Consider the following 20,957-nt stretch of genomic DNA (forward strand, 5'->3'; position numbering starts at 1 on the left):
GAACAGAAAAAGCAAGACCAAGCGCGGCCGATGTCGATCCCTTCCATCGTGCAACCCGCATATCTCCGCGCGCTCGCGGGGTCTTTCATCCGGGGTCAAGGCTTCACAAGCCAGGCGGCTGAGAAGCTTGCCTGCACGCTTATGAACTCTTTCCAAGCCTCCCATGTGCCGCGCGCGTCATGAAATACGATCTGTCGCTATCGGCTGGATGTAGAGATGATCTTCGCAGACGGCCGTCTCGCCGTTCGATATGTATGCATAAGTACTTGAGTCTTCGCTTTCCCGTCTTCATGGATCCTAATTGCTCTGCTGTTGCTTCCTCCTTATCCCATTTGGACTAGAAATCGCCGGCTCAATCAATTAGGCTGGCGTGCAATTACAAATCGATGAAATACGACAGATCGCAAACATGGGTCAACTAATGAAGATGAACTGGTTCGGGAGAGGATTGCGTCTGCAAGTGGCTGTGATGGTCTCTTGTCAGATGGCATTTAGTATGCACCGTCTTACGCCTCTTTGATTGTGCAGGAACCACTGACGACCCTTTAGTCCTCTTCGGTTATGACCAAGGAGTGTTCTCCGGAATCGTGGGCAACGAGGACTGGCTGAATACATTTGGACACCCCAGCAGCGGACTCGAGGGTATAATCGTCAGCATCTACAACCTTGGCGCTTTCTCTGGTTGCATCTTGACTTTCCTTGTGGGCGAGAGGCTCGGTAGACGACTCTGCATGTGGGTCGCGATGATCTGGATCGTAAGTTGGAGAAAACATCCGCATGCTCGTCCGCCCAATGTGCTGATATTCGATAGATTGTCGGCGCAATTCTCCAATGCACCTCGTATTCCGTCGCGCAGATCATGATTGCTCGTTACATCACTGGCATCGGCACCGGTATCGAAACCAGCACCGTCCCCATGTACCAGAGCGAGCTTTGTGACGCGGAGCGTCGAGGAAGACTGGTTTCTTCGGAGCCACTGTTCGTGGGTGTCGGCATTGTCATCGCGTACTACTTCGACTATGGCATGAGCTTTGTCGAGGGCGGAACTGCCTGGCGAGTTCCCATCGCTTGCCAGGTTGTCTTTGCTCTGGTGAGTTCAACCTCAGTGCCTCGGTAAGGTATTGCTATGAAATTCGCTAACCAACACGATAAGGTTGTCGTCGTCCTGACATTCGGTGTACCGGAATCTCCACGCTGGCTCTACTCCCATGGCCGTAGCGACGAGGCACTACAAGTGCTCTGCGAAGTATACGATGGAGACCCTGAGCACCCTCAAGTGGCGAAACAGCAACAAGATATTCTTGAAGCCCTCGCGCTGGAGCGCAGACACGGCGAATACAAGTGGAGCCAGATCTTCAAGCGCGACGAAGTGCAGACCGGAAAGAGAGTTCTATTGGCGTACGGCATGCAATTCATGAACCAGATGGGAGGTATCAATCTTGTCGTGTAAGCAACGCCGATCAATTGCTTGGAGTAAGCCTGTCCATCAAGCTAACCACGATACAGATACTTCGTACCATCCCTACTGGAAAATAACGTCGGCCTTACTCCGAATCTAAGCCTGCTTATCGGAGGCGCAGTCCAGTGCATGTTCGTCGTCGGTTCCATCTTCCCGACAATGTTCCTCGATCGCTTTGGTCGTAGGAGACCCATGATGTGGGGATCTTTCGGACTGGGAATCTCTATGATGCTGTTGTCTGTCATGTTGAGCTTCTCATCTCGACCTCAATTCAGCGAGAGCCTGCGACAAGGAACATCGTACGCTAGCGTTGCGTTCTTATTTACGTACATGCTAATCTTTGGGTGAGTGAATTTGACGCTTGAGATGGACATCAGATACTAATAATGGACGATAGTGCATCTGTGAATTGCATCCCTTGGGTGTAGGTGACGACCAATTTTTTCATCATCTTCTAGATGCTAATGAGACGGACAGATACGTGCCGGAAATTCTGCCGTTGCAGGCAAGAGCCAAAGGTGTGTTAACGACGCTTCTAAGCTCTTCTGCTACGCAAGCTAACGATTCCACCAGGAACCGCCATTGGAATCAGTTCGAACTGGCTATGGGTATCACGAATCACTCTTTGACCCATGAGAACGAGGGCGGCAGCTAACGAGACTCTAGAATTTTGTCGTGGTGATGATTAGCCCGTCGCTCATCAACAACGTAAGTTTCCTGCCGGCAAGATTACAATGCGTGGTAACATGCTGACCTGTCTCCTAGCTGGGGTGGAGAGCTTACTTCATCTTTATGTGCACCAACCTTCTTTTCGTTCCCATTATATACTTCTTCTACCCGGAGACCGCCAAGCTCACGCTGGAGGAAGTCGACTACCTATTCGTGAGGGACGGACACAAGGGCGTCAAGCAGCTTTGGCACAGGAGCCAGCCGGTGCTGATCAGCTTGAAAGAGGACGTGGGAAGCAATGTCGCTGAAGAGGGGTTGGCAGACTACGGAGAGACCAAGGGAGAGCAGGAGAAGACTGGCGATGTGCTCAGAGAGGAAAGCGCGGATCACATCGAGGCGAAGTCGCGATAAGCGGGCGCACCGTGTAACATCGCTGGGGAAAGGGAGAGGAGGCAAGATGAGGCCACATATCGTTACAAGTCATACATCTCACGCTCTTCGATCACCAAGTTCAACTCCTCCGTCTCCTGCGTCATTCCGAGAGGAAAAGCCCTCATTCTGATGTTCCAACCTCAGTCGTCCTCCACTCAACGTTCCGAGTTTGCTAGCAACCCAGTTTGCGACCCTTCTCATCACGCCCCACAGCTTCTCTTGACCGTCTTTGACACCTGCTTCATCCCGCGGATTCTCGTGCGCTTCAGCCTGGAACTGATATTTCAGACAGTCCTTCACAGTGACCAAACCCGTCACCCTGCCTCTGTGCTCTACCAAAATCACGCGAGGACCAAGTTTCTTAAACAGTTCCATCACTGTCTCGAGAGGTAGGCGGGGGTGCACGGCCAGTGGCGTTGAGTCGACGAACTTGCTGAAGTCGACGCTGGCAGCATTCGCCGTTTCCGCCATATCGTCGAAGCTCACGGCCGGTACCGATGCTGACGGCGTTGTCGCGGAGCGGCTCGTACTTGTGTCCGGGGAGAAGGTGCATTTGGCGCGGGATGACACGAGAGAGTCACGCCTCGCGCGGTCGAGAGCGTATCGCAATTCCGTGCGGCCGATGTAGCCAAGGAGAAGCTTGGAGTCCCTATCATCGACTATAGGGAATCCTTGGTACTGAGACTCCGCAAGGATTGCTTCAACTTCGTCGAGACGGAGGCCTGTGGCTGGCAGACAGGTCGGGTTCGCAGTCATTGTCTGACTAACAGGGACACCGAATGTGTGCTCCTCCTTGTTGTCGAGGAAAGGCATACCGTTGAACCAGATCATGCGATCCGCGATGCCACCTTTGCCGAATCGTTCAGAAACAACTTTGGTGACACCTACAGCAATCATAGTAGGCAGGATGTATGTCAAGGCACCAGTAAGCTCGAACATGATGACCACGACAGAGACAGTAATGTGCATAATGCCACTCAAGGCAGCTGCCGCGCCAAGGAAGGCATATGTACCGGGTGTGATGCATGTCTGATTCGGTTCACAGGCGGAGAAGAAGCTAGCGTCAGGAAACGCCTCGTGCAGAGACTGAACCAAAATGCCAACCATGCGACCGAAGGATGCACCGATGGCCATGGACGGCACGAATATACCTGCGGGAACCTTGCAGCCGTAAGATATGACGACCAGGAATATCCGAAGGAATGTAGCAATGAGTAGCGCGAAAACCGTAGAGGTGCGATAGCTGGGGTCGCAAATTTCGTCGAAGTCATGGCCGCCCTCGCATTCCTGGAAGAGAATCTCCATACTCTCGGTCATGTCAATTCGCAAGAACATGTTCGGGTAGCACAGAATAGCCGTGAAAGTCGCTAGCAAGGTCGCTTCCAGAATTGGGTATTTCGCAAGGTATTTCTTCCTGAAAGCTTGGGCTCTCAGGTTCCACTTGATAACAAAAGCGCCGTATAGTCCGCCAAAAATGCCAATTAAGATGTAGAAAATGATCTCGAAGAAATGCCAACTGCGATCATATTTGACCGTAAACATGACAAGTTGGCCAGTACGAAAAGGATTCATGCCAGCGAGGACTGCCGTTGCGACCAGGGCGCAAAAGTAGGAACGCCACATCGTCTTGAGGGGGAAGTAATTGCTCATCTCTTCAAGGCTGAAAAGTACACCTCCGATTGGGCTACCGAAAGCGACAGCCACGCCAGCCGCAGCGCAAGCAGAAAGAATCTCTCGAGTCTTTGCTGCGTTGCGACGATACTTTTCGAACAGTCTGCTGATAACGTTTCCTGTGCAGACTGCATAATGCACACTTGGCCCTTCCTTTCCTACGCTCAGACCCGATGCAATAGCCAAGGGGAGGCCAATCGATTTGATGACGAGTGTCCGGAGCCCTAAGAAGCCCTTCATGACGAAGCCAGCAATGATACATTTGATTTCGCTGATACCGGATCCAGCGGCATAAGGTGCGAAGCTCTTGACCAACCGGGCAGAGGTGAAGGCAAACATGGTCGAGAACAGAATGTAGAGCAGGTAGTTGATAGGCCAAAAGGTGCTCCAGTGGTGCCACTCATCGCAGCCGTCTTCAGCGCCCCAACAACAGAAGCTTTCGTTCAGGTAGAAAGCCGTGGTGCAATATCCTCGCTTGATATCAGACAGCCATTCCGTGACAATGTTCAGGAAAGCTGCGTTCAACCCGATCGCGGCTCCGATCAAGCTGACCACGATCCAGCCCTGTCCGGCATCGTATGCTTCCCAAAGCTTCCTCCTCCATCCTAGCCTGCCTTTGCGCTCAAAGAAGCCCGCGCGTTCCTGTCGCCGTGCTTTGCGCCGTTGTTGTTCTCTTGCTGCATCTTGTACCCAGTCGATGGTTGTGAAGTCTTCGTAGCGCTTGATTTCGTCTATCTCTTCAGCAACGACTTGATCAGCTTGAGATATCTGCTCGCCATCGCCTTGTTCTGCAGTCGAGAGCGCGGAGAGTCGTCGGTTCAGTGTGTTAGATCGCGATGAAAGGGAGGTCGCGTAGCTGGGACGGCGCGAGGGATCCGGCACCGAGCTCGTGCGGCGGCTCATCGCATCCTCATTTGTTCGCAGTATAGTCCTTGAAAGCGTAGCTTATTTTCTCCATTTAATCGTCCACGGCGTCCTGTTATCCACCGACCAAACAGACGTCGGATGGCTGATGCCTGAGGTGTCTCAGCCCCATTCGCGGGTACTGCCGTTCAAGGACGGCGAGCTGTAGGACGTCCGACATCATGCATACCGAAGCAGGCAGCTCATCACAACCGCCTCACTCCACCTCCTCGTTTCCTTCTTTACGCGCCAATCATGGGCGGGCTCACGTATGGCACCTATGGTGCTAGCACCGCGCTCACCGTCATCGGACTTTGTATGTTGGGGACTCTCAAGAGCTTGGAATACTGCAATACGGAGGGCTAATGCGGGTTGGCAGACATGCTGTTTAATGGCGAGGGCGAGGCATTCAACGTATGGCACTTTTGATATTAGATGGCCAAGGAGCATGTCTGACAGCGAGGGAACAGGTCGGCGCGTTCATCGAATCGATTTCGCCCTACGCTTGGGCTAGCACTGGCATCGGCCTCTGCATCGGCCTCTCAGTTGTCGGCGCTGCATGGTACGAACAACCCTCTGAAGGATAGAGCGAAGGATATGGAGGACTGGCATGCTGAGACAAGGAATTACAGGGGAATCTTCATCACCGGAACATCGATCCTCGGTGGTGGTGTCAAGGCACCGCGCATCCGCACCAAGAACTTGATCTCCATTATCTTCTGCGAGGTCGTCGCCATCTACGGTGTCATCATGAGCATTGTCTTCTCCGCCAAGCTGGGCCAAGTCAGTGGTGATGCCGCATACTCTGGCAGCAACTACTACACTGGCTATGCTCTCTTCTGGAGTGGAGTACTTGTTGGCATGTGCAACTTGGTTTGTGGTGTCAGTGTTGGCATCAACGGCTCCAGCGCTGCCCTTGCCGACGCTGCGGACCCTTCGCTGTATGTTATTTGGACACTGGAACAATCTCGTGTTTGAGGATCACTAACATGCCCACAGTTTCGTCAAGATCCTCGTTATTGAGATCTTCTCCTCTGTCCTTGGTCTCTTCGGACTCATCATTGGGCTGCTCCTTAGTGGTGGAGCGAATGACTTCAAGTGAGTCTAGCGTCTGCGACAGAAGCAGAGACCTTATTTGTAGAGTTCCGCGAACTCTAGTGCCGCCGATACCCCAACACCTACAGCATCTCCGGGCGTTCTGGACACGAGCGAGGAAGCCGCGGATTCGAATTGCCTTGTATAGATACTTGTACGTATGTAGAGCGAGGAATGATCTTCGATGATTTGATTTGCACATAATCATTCCCGATGTCTGCTTTGCATTACTTACAAGTTGCTCAAAATCTTGCCCATGATTAAGGCGTCACAAGTCTCACCCTTCTTGAGCGTTGGTTGAGTTGTAGGCAGGCAGAGCAAACCATTCGCTCCCTTGAAGCTCCCAATCCTCGAACTACGTTGGCCGCCGGTACTCGCCGCAGACAGTCGCCCGTCAGACTTCACGGAAACGAGTACTCGGTGGTACTCGTTCCTCTTGGTATCGCACTTGACATCCTGCTCTAGCACCACCTTCACCCTTGGGAGACCCACTGGGCTAATGCCGCCCATCTTGTGGAGAGACGGCAACACGAAAAGGTGGTACGTCACCACCGCCGAAGCAGGATTGCCTGGTAAAGAGAAAATAGACTTTGTCTCTCGCTCTCCTGTGTTGGACTTGAATGGCACGGTGGCATACGTGGTCGGCTTGCCAGGTTTCATGCTGACGCGGCCGAAGTGAATGGTGCCGCCGAGCTGCCGTTCGATGGTAGGTTTCAGCAGGTCGAGCTCCCCCATGGAGACACCGCCAGAAGTGACGATCACGTCGACGCGTCTCATCGCATCTCGCAACGTCTGCTCTAATGCGCCAGGCTTGTCGGAAGCGATGCCAAGATCGATAGCTTTGAAGCCCGAGCCCCGGATGGCGGTCAGTAGCGTTGGTCGGTTGGTGTCGCGTACTTCTCCGTGCTTGAGATTACCAGAGCGGTTGTGCGGGATGATCTCGTCTCCTGTACTGAGCACACCGATCACCGGCTTCTTATAGACTTGGACTTCTTGAGTGCCGACCGAAGCAAGAAGGCCAAACTCACCGCCAACAGCTGTGATGCCTTCACCCTTCTTCATTACGACATCGCCGGCTTGTACATCAGAGCCGACCTCGCGCACGTTCTCGCCGGGCTCAATATCCGCTGTGAGCACCTCGATCTCACGCTCTTCTTTGCCGTCTTCGGTGAGCGAGAGGAGTACGGTGTCTTCGACCATTACAACAGAGGTAGCGCCTGGTGGCAGCGGAGCACCGGTGGTGATTCGCGAAACTTCGCCAATTTTGAGATCGTCTACATCGCCCGTCCCAGCTTCAGCGTGGGAGATACCAACCACAGGGAAGCGACCCTTGGTGCTGGGAACCATCATGTGCTTTGAAGCTATGATCGCGTAGCCATCCACGATACTAGCGCGGAAAGCGGGCACGGATTCTCTGGCCGTGACGTCTTCCGCTAATACTGAGCCGACTAGGTTCTCATCTACAGGTGCGGTTACCACCAAAGGATCAGGTGTATGCTCTGAGATTTGCTTGAGAGCATCTTCGACGGAGAGCATTGGGTAAGGTGATTCGCGGTAGCGTCTGGTAGGGCCTGCGTTGGGATCATTCGATAGCGGCCGGTCCTCAGCTGACGTATGTGCTTTTGGCATCACGTGTCCGCCATGGCCGTGTTTGTGGGAGTGGCCGTGATCGTGGTGGTGATGATGGTGCGAGTGGTCAGCCGCTGAGGCTGCAGACCCAGAACCAATACCGGCATCCTGTTCGAGCTTCTGAGTGCCACCGGAGTGCAGGGATCTGGAATCCATTCCAGCGGCCTGCTGACATGCGTGAGGGAGCATCTTGATAACGGATTGTAAATTCTCCTTTGCTCCCTTCGGCGAACCAGGTAGAGTCAGGATGAGTGTGTTGTTGCGGACACCCGCTACCGGACGAGACATCACTGCGAAAGGTGTCACAGCAAGCGAGGACGCAAGCATACCGTGAACCAAGCCAGGCGCATGTTTATGAATGAGAGGAGTTACAGCCTATCTATCATCAATTCCTGTACCAGTCCAATTCGGCGCACCGGTGTTGCGCAGGTTATGTGAGCTTACCTCGGGCGTGACATCTTTTTGCGCAAACCCAGTGCCACCACTTGTGACGACTAGATTAGCGGAATGGGAACCATCAGTATATCCCGTAATTGCCTTCTGAATAGCAAGTACATCATCCGCGACTATCTTGGTCTCAGCCGGCTCCCAGCGGTCTCCGCCATCCTGTTGGAAGACGTCTCGCAGGGCAGGAATGCACTTATCCGTCAATGGATCCTTGCTTGCCGTCTCGGAGACGACAATAATTGCAGCTCGAAGTCTGGCACTCATCGCAGCTCGTAATTGGGTCGCCATCATGTGACGTTACGCTTACAGGCGGGCGGATGATGTTGTCGTTTGGGCCTCAAGCGCGGGCCAACTCCGCCTCATGACAGGGTGTGGCGTCGGCTGCACAGGCGATCCAAACTGACTGCCGAAACGGGCAAGTGACGAACCAAACATCAACACGCTGCGAATCGCCATCCCGCCCTCGCCGCCCGCCTCCGCCACTACAATGGGCGAGCTCAGCAGGGCGTCGAGCAGGCGGCCGCTGATAGTGCCCCAAGATGATACGGACTCTCTGACCTCGTTCCCTGACCCGGCCCCTGGGTCGCCGACTGCAGAACAGTCGCCTCCTGGACAAATGGACGAGAATCTCTACGGCCTGCTGGACAGGTCGGGCCCTACTATGTTTGACGAGCGCCCTGCAGTGAATGCGGATGATCCTCGAGCGCTCTCTGCGGCGACCAGCACAGTCCTGCAAGGTGTCCTGGACCACCATGGTGCCATCAACCTGGTCAAGCGACTATCTGAGACCCTGGCTGAGCGCGATGCACACATCACTGCTCTCCAGCGCCTTTGCGAAGAATACAAGGTCCCGAAAGACCGCGTCGCCGATGCTGCAAATCGCGTCAAACAAGCCGAACGCCGTCGTCTATCTCTTTCGGCTGCATCCGAGGATCTAGTACCGTCCGGATCTGGAGGTACACAATCTGAGAGCAGCGTATGTTTACATGCAATCTTACTCGTGTGACAATCTCTATTCTTGGTCATCTAACGCCCTCTCAGACTCTCGATATCCCCCCCAAGGCATCAATGACCGCTGGTGGGACTATAAGAGGGCTCACCAAACTGTTCGGTGGCGTGCCACGGAAACGTGATCCAGGTGGACGATCTATGTGCGTTATCTCCCTTCAATAAATGGTTAGAAGTGCTGACGCTTTCCTTCTAGTACTCCTTCTTCTTCGCGATCTGCCTCAATGTAAATACTGCCCGTATCCTCGAAACCCCAGTAGTCTGCTAACATTCATCTCCCAGCGCCCCGAAAACCAGCGAACGAGCAATGTCAATCGACAATCGCTCGATCGATGCTCAAAGCCAGGACAGTGCGAGTTGGACCGGAATATTCACCGGAGGCACCATAAAGCGCCGAGAATCTAAACCTCCCCGTGAGCCCGTCGAAATGCAAGCACAGCACGATCCAGACGACCTACCACCGACCTTGACCGAAAACTCCCAAGACCCACAGGAAGCCGAGTGGAACCGCTTCATCCTCCGACTCAACAACGCCCGCAAGCAAGGCGGCCAGCAAGAAGCGCAAGGAACGCTCCTCGGCGCCGCTCGCTTCGGCCGCGAAGGCAGCGCCGGCCGCGCCAAAATGGAAACCCTCCACCGCCTAATCATCGGCGGCATACCCAACCGCCTCCGCCACCCGATCTGGATGGAGCTTTCGCACACCTACGCCATCATGAGCCCGGACGAGTACCGCCACTACCTGGCAGAAGGCGAGCGCGAAGACCCCGTCGAAATCGACGCGATCCTCAAAGACGTCCCGCGCACCCTCACGGAGCAGTTCGACTACTACGTCGACAAGGGCCACGACAAGCTCAAGCGGCTGCTCATCGCCTTCATCGCCAAGTACAAGGGCCTCGGCTACACGCAAGGGCTCAACATGATCGCCGGCCACCTGCTGCTCGCCATCCCGGCCGAGGAAGACGCCTTCTGGGTCCTCTGTAACATGGTCGACCACTTTTTTCCGCCAGGCTACTTCTCGCGCGACGCGCCGATGCACGGCGCGCTGGCGGACAACGCGGTTCTGCGCGGCTACGTGCGCGAGCTGATGCCGCGGCTCGACGAAAAGCTGTCCGAGCTCGACATCGACGCCGCCGCGACCTTCCAGCCCGGCTGGCATTTAGCAGCGCTCGCGAATCGCTTGCCTAGGACGGCTTTGCAGCGCGTCTGGGACGTCTGGCTGTGCCTGCCGCGCGCGCAGACGTTCCTGTTCAACGTCGTGCTGGCGATGATGAAGCTGCGCGCGGACGAGATCCTGGCGCTCGAGTCGGGCGCAGAGTACAATGCGCTTGATTGGAGGGTGCCGGACGAGCCGGGGAAGATCGACGAGCTGCTGCGCACGGCGCTGCTGTTGAGGAAGAAGGTGGACGGTGAGCAGGTGGCGCAGAGGCGGGAGGCGGAGACGAAGAAGTTGAGGAGGAGCTCGAGCACGCATGCACTTTACTCGCGCGACTAGAAGTCGCCGGATGGGTGTCAAGAGTGTTTGTGGGCGGCGGTGGGAGGTGCTACTGAGGATTGATTTCGCGGCTTCGCAGGGTTACTAAGACGTCGCATGGTTTGGATCAATTGTTTGCAAAAGATACCCCGACATTATTCCTCAGGCGGTGCGTTTGATTGTTATCACAAAAAGATACAAGAAATAAATAGCGTAAAAGCGTTATCTACATGCTATTGAACATGCCCATCCCAATGCGACCAGATATCTTCCCTTCGCAAACGCCGCGCTGTCCGAAAGCCATCATCTTCATAACCTGAGAAAGAAAAACCCATAAGCCAATGCTCCCGAGCATCACGTCAAAACGACGAAACAGAAATCATCTCGCAAAGGTCCACTTACAACCGCGCGCTCTCGCCGCCGATCTTCTTCGAGCAGAACGCAGCGAAGTACTCGTTGAGCGCGTCGACCGTGCCGCTGCCCTCAACAAGCTTCACAACACAGCCGACATACCCATCGGGACGCACGACGACGACGCCACCCTCCTCCTCGCTCAGCCCCATCTTAACGTGCGCCGCGGCCTTCGCCTTCGGCACGCGCACGTCGAAGACGTTGTCGGCGTAGACGTGGTCGTAGTAGCGCGAGAGGAGATCCGGCAGGTCGTCCTGAATCTCGACTTCAGGGCGGTTGGCGTTGAAGACGGTGGCGAAGGTGAAGAAGGCGGAATGCGGGTTGTGCTTCTCGAGGTGGTTGACGGTCGCGATGTCGGGGCGCTGGTAGGTGGCGAAGAAGGAGCCCTTCTTCTGCAGGTTTGACGCGAAGTCGAAGAGCGCGGCGCGCGTGCGCTGCTTCTTGCCGGCAAAGATGTAGATGCGGTAGGAGCCGTTGAGGGGAATTTCCTGCTCGAGGTGCACGGGGTTGGCGTCGGAGACGCGCGTGACGGTCGAGGGGATGAGGATGCGGCCGGAGCGGAGGGCGGTGGTGCCGGCGGCGTTGGAGAGGAAGAGGGGGTTCTGGGCAGAGTGCGAGTCGGACCAGTTGAAGGTGTTGGGGCCGTAGGCGACGCCGTAGCCGGATGTGAACTCGCAGGCGGATTTGAAGGTCTTGATGAACTCGTTCTCTTCGGCGGGCTGCTGCTCGCCGGCAGTGTGCTTGTTCACGCTGCCGACCTCGCCAGCGCTGGGCTGTCGCTGGGAGAAGAGCTTGGCATAGGCGGCGTCGAAGTTGAGCAGACTCTCGGCGACAGCCTTACGCTCGGACTCGTAGGACTTGAGGATCGAGCGGTCAGCGAAGCCAGTCTCAACGTGGTGAATCTTCCATGCGAGGTTCTGCGCGTCGAGGAAAGCGGTGTTCATGCCCTGTCCGGCCTTGGGAGAGTGGGTGTGGCAGCAGTCACCGCCCATGAACACACGCTCGTCAAGAGTGTAGCGCTCGGCAATACCCTGGCCAATAGGGTAGACAGAGTACCACTCCACGCGATCCCACTCGATGAAGTAAGGCTTCAGGATCTTCTTTGCGTGTTCTTGCACTTCCTCTGTGGTGGCTTGCTTTCTAGGGTTCCAATCGTCGTCGGTGGAAGAGGCGATCTGAATATACAGGCGGACCATGTTGTTCTCACGGGGAATAACCATGATGGAGCCAGCGTCAGAGTGGATCGTGCATTTCATCTAGAGCGGTCACGTTAGTTTCTCCTCATTTCCTCGACTTGAGGGCCGCCCATACCTTGATATCCGGAAAGTTCGTCCTCACGACGCCATCCATCACGCCCCACACGTGGGCAATGGGGTCCTTGTGGACGATCTTAACACCCAGCTGCTCGCGGACGAAGCTCCTAGCACCCTCACCGCTGAACAGGTATTTGGCCCGCACCGACTGCTTCTCGTGGCCATCGACGTGCGCCAGATCGACCGAAACCGGGTATTCGCTGTCCGCGCCATCATTCTTGAAACCAGCGATCTTCCAAGGCCTGTCGATGTGTACGCCATTCTTCTCCAAGTCCGCAATAAACACCCTCTCGATGAGACCCTGGTGGAGCAGGGTGGTGAAGGGGTAGCGCGCGTCAATGAAGCCAGGGCACGAAGGCCAGGTGCCCGTCCTCTCAATGCCCTTGCCTGCGGGATCCCAGAAGGCGACTTCGTACACCTTCGCGGGGTCGTTGTCCATGATCGCGCGCTTCAGGCCCATGTTGCGCAGGAGGTCGAGGGATCGCGGCTGAATACCGTCGGCACGACCTGTGAGGGTAGGTTCGGGGCGCATGTCGACGTGCTTGATCTTGTAGCCCCATCGTGCCAGACAGGTCGAAAGCAGCAGACCAACGGGCCCTGCGCCGACAATGACAATGTCGTACTTCTCTTGCGTAGCCATCTTGATAATGCTGGAGGTGACGGACGAGAGCCTCGTCAGGAGATGAGCGAGACTATAGGTGCGCGACGGCTATAGAGGGGTATATATTGACTGGCGCAAACCGTCAAATGATAGGATGGGAGCTATCCAGACACGCGAGGAATAGCAGGAGAAACGTGAGATTGACGTGAGATGCGAAATAGAGGAAGGCTTGTCATGGCGGGAGATGGCGAAAGGGTCATACTTATATCTGCCGTCGAGGCTCGGTTCAGTGTCTTCGTACACGCCATGGCCCAGGACGATGGGCACGGCAAGCAAATCGGTAGGCACAGGCACAGCCAGATCAAGTCCCAGGTTTAGCATCCGACCAGCGGGGGCCGACGCTAAGGCGCGGGTGCCAGACTCGGCAGCGCGATGATGACAGCACGCAACGCGGAGTGCATCACAGCCCATTTCGGAACCGTCGTCGCCTGCCGAAGGTACCCGTGCACAGAGATGCAGGCCATTGGTAAAGCCGAACATTCTCAAAGCTCATGGATGACCGCTGGAGTAAGCGATCCAGAGTGACAGTCGATTGTGCAGAGTCGATACAAGGCGACTGATATTCGTGGACAGGACCTTGATAGCATTCTCGAGTCGCAACACGATTCAAATGAGGTCTTTCAAGATCGACTCTCGCCCCAGCTCAAACTCTTGGCAAGCGACAGCCTTTTCCTACGTGACGGAGGGCGGGCGAGGCGGGACACCCTGGAAGTGTGGTCAGCACTCACAAGAGCGAGGCCCCTCACTGGCTGGGGCCATTTCTCGGACCTGGGGGTAGATCAGCCCTCCACCACACTGCACCGGCTGTGTCGGTGTCGTTCGCACAGATCGGTGCACTATCGCGTGGCCATTAGGACGATGGTATGCAATGTGCCTGATCATGCCAGGTGGCCGGCATACAGCACATGCAAATGATAGCTAAGGTCAGGCTAGGCGGCCACGCATCTCTCATAGAGTACAGGCAGTGTGATCTTGTACTTCATATAGACGCGTTTCCTTGATCGACCTCCCGAGGTTGTGAACAGCGCCCACATTTCCGTTCCACATCCGTCTCCGCCTTGATAAGGCATCCCTCAGCCCACATCTCCCGCGCTCAACAGCCATACTCACCAAGGCGTGCAATCGAGACAGGCAGCTGGCAATCGTAGTCGGCAGCTCAGAATCCAATTGTGCGGCTCGAAAGACTTGCAGCACAATCGACTTGCGACAGGAGTCTCCGGCCTAATCGGAACTTGTGAGCTATACAAAAATGCCGTCTAATTTGTCTGCAGGCCTTGAGCCTAGCACTACCTCCCTCTGGTCACCAATCGTCTTGATCTTCGTGCCTATTCTCACATGGATTGTGTATCAACGCTTCTTCCACCCTCTAGCCAAAATCCCCGGCCCCTTCTTTGCTAGCCTGACTCGGTTATGGATTACCAAACACTCATGGGATGGTGACATGAACACCACAATCATCTCTTTACACAAGAAGTATGGCCCTCTCGTCCGCACTGGCCCCAATGAACTCTCTATCTCAGACATCACTGCCATCAAAACGATCTATGGCGCCGGCACACAGTTCCGCAAATCCGATTGGTATTCAGTCTGGCAAGGCCACAGGAAATTTGACCTCTTCGCGGAACGAGATGAGAAAATCCACGGCCAGCAGCGTCGCCTCGTCAGCCGGGCATACTCAATGGAGGCTCTTAAGGACCTCGAGCCTCACGTCAACACCGCCGTGAGCACGTTCCTCTCGAAAATGTCCTCGCTCAAGAGCAGCACCATAGACATGGGCAAGTGGACGCAGCTCTTCGCCTTCGACATCATCGGCGAAATCACCTTCAGCCAATCCTTCGGCTTCATGGAAGCCGGCGCCGACGACGGCTCTTTCCAAGCAATCGAAACCGCCCTTAAATCCGCCGCCTGGATCGGCCAAGTCCCCTGGCTCTACTGGCTCCACGACTCCCTCGCGCCCTACATCGGCACGCACCTAGGCATCGCCGCGCGCCACGGCAGCCTGCGCGCCACCGCCGCCCGCGAGGTCTCCGCGCGCCAGACCCGCGGCTCCGACCGCAACGACATCCTCTCCAAGCTCCTCGCCACCCACACCGAGCACCCGCAAGCCTTCGACGCCCAAGCCCTGACTTCCATGGCGACCTCCAACATCTTCGCCGGCTCCGACACGACCGCCATCTCCACGCGCGCCATCATCTACCACCTGCTCAAGAACCCTTCCCGCAAAGCCCGCCTCGTCGCCGAGCTCGACGCCGCCCGCGCCGCAGGCGCCCTCTCGTCGCCCGTCTCGCTCGCCGAAGCAGACCGCCTGCCCTACCTGCAAGCCGTCATGTACGAGGCGCTGCGCCTGCACCCCGCCGTCGGCATGGCGCTGCCGCGTGTCTCGCCCACGAGCGGCGCGACGATCGCCGGCCGCTTCGTGCCTGCCGGCACGGTCGTGGGCGCCAATCCGTGGGTCATACACCGGGACGCGGGAGTGTTTGGTGACGATGTGGAGGCGTTCAGGCCGGAGCGGTGGGTTGAGAAAGCGGCGGCGGAGAGCGAGGGGGGTGGGAAGGGAGGGTATGGGGATATGCAGAGGTTCTTCTTTGCCTTTGGGTCCGGGGCGAGGATGTGTTTGGGGCGGAATATTAGTTGGATGGAGATGTGAGTCGATTAATTTTCTTCTTTTGTGGGAGTATGGTTTTGCTGACGGGAATACTTTGCAGGTCTAAGCTCATCCCTACCCTCTTCATGCATTATGATCTGGAACTCGAAGAGCCGGAGAAGGAATGGGAGACGAACTGCTGGTGGTTCGTGATGCAGAAGGGGCTCCACGTGCGCTTGCAAGAGCGTACTCCGGTCTCTTGAAGGGATGAGGACTGGACACAGGAACTCGCAACGTAGCTGAAGAAAAACGTGCTGCGAAGTATCGGCGCGATATTGGGTTGACGTATATTGTTCATAGCATTTCACATAAGCGTTGTTTAAGCTCTTCTATCGACGGATGGTCCGGCCTCAGCATTTCCCGCACGCAGGCCTCCATCTTCCCAGACGGGTCTCCAATGCGATCGCTGAAGTTGGTTGGGAAAGCGTTTTGTTTCAGCGCGTGCAGAGTCTCGTGTCGCTCCATGCCTAAAGAGTAGTCAGTAACAAAGCCTTACTGACGAGGGATCTGTTGTGGATACTTACGCGTCCCAAACGGCCAGAGCAACTCCACCGCCACAACGCCCGCCGCAAAGACATCCAGCGCGGGGCTCGCGTTTCCCCTCCCTTCGTCTGCCGGCCTGTACAATTCCGTCCCGACAGGCGATTTGCTCGAGTCAGAGCCGTTCACATCAACGCCGTCGCCATCCTTCGCCAGTGCAGTCACAAGCCCAAAGTCTCCGATCCGCACTCTAAGCGATATCGGGCTTGCCTGTCCACTTCCGCGACATCCGTCGCAGAGGAAGAGATCGACGGAGCCGTCTGGATGGCGCGGGTCAGTGTTGGGCGCGAGGAAAATGTTCCCCGGTTTTAGGTCACGGTGGACTATTTGATGATGGTGGAGATAGGCGACACCGTCGAGGACAGCGAGCAGAATGCGGATTGAGGGTTGGAGATGAAAGCAGTGTCTCAGTGGAGGAGCCGATGTCGATGGGACTTGCTCTTGAGACAGGAAATCTGTGAGCGTCATTGGGTACATGGCCATTTGCATGTGGACGGCGAGCTGAGGGCCTGACGTGTCGAATTGCATTCCGTCGGTGCCGGTCACGATGCTGGAGTCGCTGGCGCGGGAGATTGACTCCACGTCTTCGTCGCTGACTGTGGCTCGGGTAGCGTGGGATGCTGTCCGGCGGAGGTCGTTTTCGCTACCAGTGCTGGCTTTCGAGGCAGTGCTGTTTGTGGTTGCTCGCGATACCTGGGATACGAGTTAGCATACCAGCTGGAAGACGGCTCAAACCGGACGTCCACGCACACTATCCTCGAACAATATGTTGTCTTCGCCCGATTCCGTTATGACTCGGCCTAGAGAAATACTTCCGGTGCGTGTATTATCGGCACCTCCAGCAGCATCTGCAGAACCAGGAGACACCACGTCAGCCGGCGGGTCGACATTGATGTAGTCAAGCCAGCCATTGTAGTATCTGACGATGTTCGGGTGGTCCAGTTGAGCGAGCGTTCTCAGCTCACTCAGCAAGGCATCGATTTCTGTCTGACCGCGAATCATGATCTGTTGTCGTCGGCTCTCAGAAATTGGGACTTTCTTGACAGCATAGGTCACACCGTCCAACTTGTGCTTGCAAGCATAGACAATGCCGTACCCGCCTTTGCCGAGGACACCTAGTTCCTCAAAGTCTTGCCGGTAGCGAGTGCCGAACATGGGTGGTTGCGGCACATATGGCCCCAGAGTGAGCGGAATGGAGGCAGTTGGGCTGATGTGCAAGTCCTCGAAGGGCATGTCGAAAGTAGACGGTGAGTGTTCCGCCCCAGTCAACAATCGACGGGCAGGAGGACGCAAATTGGCCGATACGTTTCTTGACCGGGCATTGCTTTGAACAAAGGCATTCAATCCATCGCGGTACTGTTGGCGGACAGATGAATGCGAGTCTTCATCAAGTCCCACTGCTGCTAGACCAACCTTGGCCAGCTGAGCGCTCAAAGCCTGATACCTGGTCTTCCAGTCAGTCTTTCCCGCTTATTGGACAGGAAGCACAATACAAAGCTTACCTGTGACGTGCTTCAATCACAATTGCTGACTCGCTCGTTGATCGACCGGCATGTTCCTGGCGTACATCGCGCAAGCACTTTTCTTCGAGCAAGGCGTGTAACAGCACATCCTTACTAGGACCGGCGACTGCGACAGCACTGGAAGGCTCCTCTTCTACCGGCGGTGTAGCCAAGTCTAATGCCTTCGATCGCGAAGCACTCGAGAAGTCTTGAGAGGTCTCGTTATCGTCTAGTTCCTCACTGTCGGAGGCGCTGGAGCTGGAGTCTGAGTCTGGCTGTCTGCGGAAGAACTTTGACATTATGCAGCCAGGCCAACCATTCTTTGGATTGACGGTGTCGTGAAGGCAGACCGTATGCGTTCGTTCTTGCTTCTTTAAGGAAAGTGGAGAAAACGATTGAAGTTGTGTAATACAAAACGTTGATACAACAGAATGGAAATCGTTGGTAGAGAAGCTGATGAAAAGACGACTGACGAAAGCCGGCAGGCAACCGCAGCCTTGAAGAGATATTGATCGTGACTACCATCCAACGTTCATCAATGACCATCTGGCAGCATTGGAGGACAGGGCGTGGGACGACAAGTCGGATTCGTCTCTCTTCCACGGCCTTCCTCACGCGCGCCGCGACAACACTTCGCCGCCTGCAGATGCGCGCGTGAGTAGAGTCACAGAGCCCCAGCCGTGCTTGACGTCCAATCTGTGATGCCTCAGGCACCAAGAACCCCTCGCTGCCGCGCTGCAGATGGCACAAGGGCAGCTGCTCGGAGGTCTCTGCTTGGCACGTCTGCTCCGCTTTAGAAACGCTGCTACGACGCCAGCGCCCAAAAAATAGCAGCCAACGAGGGGCACGCCCACATCTACCACGACGACCTCACCCTGGACCATCCGAACGCGCACGCAAGCTGTGATTCACGCGTCACGACCGCATACTAGACGGCCCGAAACACACACCGATTTCACGGCCAGCAAAACGAGCGTATAGCCTGCCATGGCGGGCATCTTCGAAGGGCCGCGCAACAACGGCGGCACTCTCTTCCTCGGCGGCCAGAAGATCTCAGGCTCCGACATCAGAGATCAGAATGTGCAGGCTACTCAAGCGATTGCAAATGTAGTCAAGTCCTCTTTCGGCCCCAGTGGCCTGGACAAGATGATGGTCGACGACATTGGCGAGGTGACAGTCACCAACGACGGTGCGACGATTCTGAGCTTGTTGAGCGTGGAGCATCCGGCGGGAAAGATTCTGGTCGATCTGGCACAGCAGCAGGATAGGGAAGTGGGAGACGGAACTACTAGTGTGGTCCTCATAGCCGCCGAGCTGCTGCGGAGAGCGAACGAGCTTATGAAGATGCGCATTCACCCCACGACCATTATCACTGGATACAGGCTGGCGCTGAGGGAGGCTGTGCGGTACATGAACGAGAACATTAGCACAAAGGTCGACAACCTGGGCAGGGAATCGCTCATGGCGATTGCGAAGACCAGCATGTCCTCCAAGATCATTGGCGCCGACTCGGACTTCTTCTCCAACATGGTCGTCGACGCCATTACCAGCGTCAAGAGCGTCAACGCTCGCGGCGAGGTCAAGTACCCTGTTAAGGCTGTCAACGTGCTCAAGGCGCACGGTAAGAGTGCGACTGAGTCCGTCCTGATCAAGGGCTACGCCATGAACTGCACCGTTGCCTCGCAAGCCATGACGACTCGTGTGACCGATGCGAAGATTGCCGTCCTGGACATGAACCTGCAGAAGGAGCGCATGAAGATGGGTGTGAACGTTGTGATCGACGACCCTGCCCAGCTTGAGAAGATCCGCGAGCGCGAGGCTGGCATTGTTATCGAGCGTATTGAGATGATCCTCAAGGCCGGTGCCAACGTTGTCTTCACCACCAAGGGTATTGACGATCTTTGCTTGAAGCACTTCGTCGAGAAGGGCGTCATGGGTGTGCGTCGTTGCAAGAAGGAGGATCTCAGACGGATAGCCAAGGCCACCGGCGCACAGATGGTCTCTACTCTCGCCGACCTCAACGGCGACGAGGTCTTCGACAAGGCCAACCTGGGTGAGGCGAAGGAGGTTGTACAGGAGCGCATCAGCGACGATGAGTGCATTCTCGTCAAGGGCCCCAAGGTCCACACTGCTGCGTCCATCATCCTTCGCGGAGCCAACGAATACAGCTTGGACGAGATGGAGCGTTCCGTCCACGATTCGCTATCCGCCGTCAAGCGCACTCTGGAGTCCGGCCGCATCGTCCCCGGTGGCGGCGCCGTCGAGACTGCCCTGCACATCTACCTCGAGGAATGGGCCACAAGCGTTGTAAGATGTAGCCCTCCCCTAAGATTTTCCCGTGCTGACCCATTCTTTCAGGGCTCAAGAGAGCAACTCGCCATCGCAGCCTTCGCCTCCGCCCTCCTCGTCATCCCCACCACCCTCGCAGTCAATGCCGCCAAAGACTCCTCCGACCTCGTTGCCCAGCTTCGCTCCCGCCACGCCCTCTCGCAGCGCACCTCGGACCCCGTGCCGCACCCGCCCACGCAGACGACCGCCTCCAACGGTCACCCCTCAGCGCCCCCTCAGCCTCCCTCGACCTCGGACGCCGACGCCAAGGCGATCGCCAAGGCCAAGGGCTACCGCAACTACGGTCTCGACCTTACCAAAGGCCGCGTGCACGACAGCATCAAGGCCGGCGTGCTCGAGCCCAGCATGGGCAAGGTGAAGCAGCTGAAGAGTGCCGTCGAGGCGTGCGTTGCCATCATGAGGATCGACACGCTCATCAAGCTCGACCCCGAGCAGAGGGGCGAGGACGATGGTCACGGTCACTGAGATTGTTAGAGTGGAAGAGTAAATGAAGAAGCTATTGTAGTGAAAACGATTCGATTCGATATGCATGTACGCGGATAGACGTTTGTACGCAAGCCGTATGACAAATACATGGAAGAGATGACTTCTCTATGGCTTCTTTTTATGATTTTCTGCAACTATGCGTATCCGCATTTCCTTCTAGCCCCGTGCTAACAATCACAGTCTTGGTCTAATTGTCGATACCTGGCAGCTGCCGCCGCGGACCGAAAAACAACGCCAGATTGGCTCCTCAAGGCGATATCGCGTAAC

The 20,957-nt window shown here is 56.0% G+C and overlaps 9 protein-coding genes across 9 annotated transcripts; 5 read left to right on the forward strand and 4 right to left on the reverse strand.

Moving 5' to 3' along the window:
• Nucleotides 1-409: 409 nt before the first annotated feature.
• On the forward strand, nt 410-2,637 carry WHR41_03726 (uncharacterized protein; the record flags this gene model as incomplete). The annotated part of the gene is made up of 10 exons (XM_069372332.1): nt 410-494; nt 550-755; nt 812-1,090; nt 1,154-1,446; nt 1,507-1,803; nt 1,857-1,883; nt 1,937-1,977; nt 2,033-2,067; nt 2,126-2,167; nt 2,225-2,637. The coding sequence occupies 10 exons, from the start codon at nt 410-412 to the stop codon at nt 2,537-2,539; spliced, it is 1,620 nt and encodes a 539-aa protein (XP_069230510.1). The 3' UTR covers nt 2,540-2,637.
• Nucleotides 2,618-5,134, reverse strand: WHR41_03727 (uncharacterized protein; the record flags this gene model as incomplete). Its single annotated transcript, XM_069372333.1, has 1 exon — nt 2,618-5,134. The coding sequence occupies one exon, from the start codon at nt 5,132-5,134 to the stop codon at nt 2,618-2,620; it is 2,517 nt and encodes an 838-aa protein (XP_069230511.1).
• Nucleotides 5,135-5,326: 192 nt separating this feature from the next.
• On the forward strand, nt 5,327-6,433 carry WHR41_03728 (uncharacterized protein). The gene is made up of 5 exons (XM_069372334.1): nt 5,327-5,450; nt 5,514-5,548; nt 5,605-5,696; nt 5,767-6,075; nt 6,134-6,433. Exons 1-5 carry the CDS (start codon nt 5,390-5,392, stop codon nt 6,234-6,236), a joined length of 600 nt encoding a protein of 199 aa, XP_069230514.1. The 5' UTR covers nt 5,327-5,389; the 3' UTR covers nt 6,237-6,433.
• On the reverse strand, nt 6,398-8,610 carry WHR41_03729 (uncharacterized protein). The gene is made up of 2 exons (XM_069372335.1): nt 8,303-8,610; nt 6,398-8,233 (listed from the first exon to the last, which is right to left on the reverse strand). The coding sequence occupies exons 1-2, from the start codon at nt 8,594-8,596 to the stop codon at nt 6,461-6,463; spliced, it is 2,067 nt and encodes a 688-aa protein (XP_069230515.1). The 5' UTR covers nt 8,597-8,610; the 3' UTR covers nt 6,398-6,460.
• Nucleotides 8,611-8,713: 103 nt separating this feature from the next.
• WHR41_03730 (uncharacterized protein) lies at nt 8,714-11,039 on the forward strand. The gene is made up of 4 exons (XM_069372336.1): nt 8,714-9,281; nt 9,347-9,456; nt 9,510-9,539; nt 9,596-11,039. Exons 1-4 carry the CDS (start codon nt 8,793-8,795, stop codon nt 10,803-10,805), a joined length of 1,839 nt encoding a protein of 612 aa, XP_069230648.1. The 5' UTR covers nt 8,714-8,792; the 3' UTR covers nt 10,806-11,039.
• Nucleotides 11,040-11,182: 143 nt separating this feature from the next.
• Nucleotides 11,183-13,148, reverse strand: WHR41_03731 (uncharacterized protein; the record flags this gene model as incomplete). Its single annotated transcript, XM_069372337.1, has 2 exons — nt 11,183-12,451; nt 12,507-13,148. 2 exons carry the CDS (start codon nt 13,146-13,148, stop codon nt 11,183-11,185), a joined length of 1,911 nt encoding a protein of 636 aa, XP_069230647.1.
• A 1,270-nt stretch (nt 13,149-14,418) lies between these two features.
• Nucleotides 14,419-16,233, forward strand: WHR41_03732 (uncharacterized protein; the record flags this gene model as incomplete). Its single annotated transcript, XM_069372338.1, has 2 exons — nt 14,419-15,812; nt 15,875-16,233. 2 exons carry the CDS (start codon nt 14,419-14,421, stop codon nt 16,014-16,016), a joined length of 1,536 nt encoding a protein of 511 aa, XP_069230650.1. The 3' UTR covers nt 16,017-16,233.
• On the reverse strand, nt 16,087-18,479 carry WHR41_03733 (uncharacterized protein). The gene is made up of 4 exons (XM_069372339.1): nt 17,856-18,479; nt 17,104-17,797; nt 16,338-17,046; nt 16,087-16,280 (listed from the first exon to the last, which is right to left on the reverse strand). The coding sequence occupies exons 1-4, from the start codon at nt 18,152-18,154 to the stop codon at nt 16,108-16,110; spliced, it is 1,875 nt and encodes a 624-aa protein (XP_069230649.1). The 5' UTR covers nt 18,155-18,479; the 3' UTR covers nt 16,087-16,107.
• Nucleotides 18,480-18,694: 215 nt separating this feature from the next.
• Nucleotides 18,695-20,814, forward strand: WHR41_03734 (uncharacterized protein). The gene is made up of 2 exons (XM_069372340.1): nt 18,695-20,162; nt 20,214-20,814. The coding sequence occupies exons 1-2, from the start codon at nt 18,843-18,845 to the stop codon at nt 20,667-20,669; spliced, it is 1,776 nt and encodes a 591-aa protein (XP_069230644.1). The 5' UTR covers nt 18,695-18,842; the 3' UTR covers nt 20,670-20,814.
• Nucleotides 20,815-20,957: the final 143 nt, after the last annotated feature.

The sequence above is a fragment of the Cladosporium halotolerans genome, assembly GCF_011745625.1.
Source record: "Cladosporium halotolerans strain TM138-S3 chromosome Unknown Sca10, whole genome shotgun sequence".
Classification (NCBI taxonomy): Eukaryota; Fungi; Ascomycota; class Dothideomycetes; order Cladosporiales; family Cladosporiaceae; genus Cladosporium; species Cladosporium halotolerans.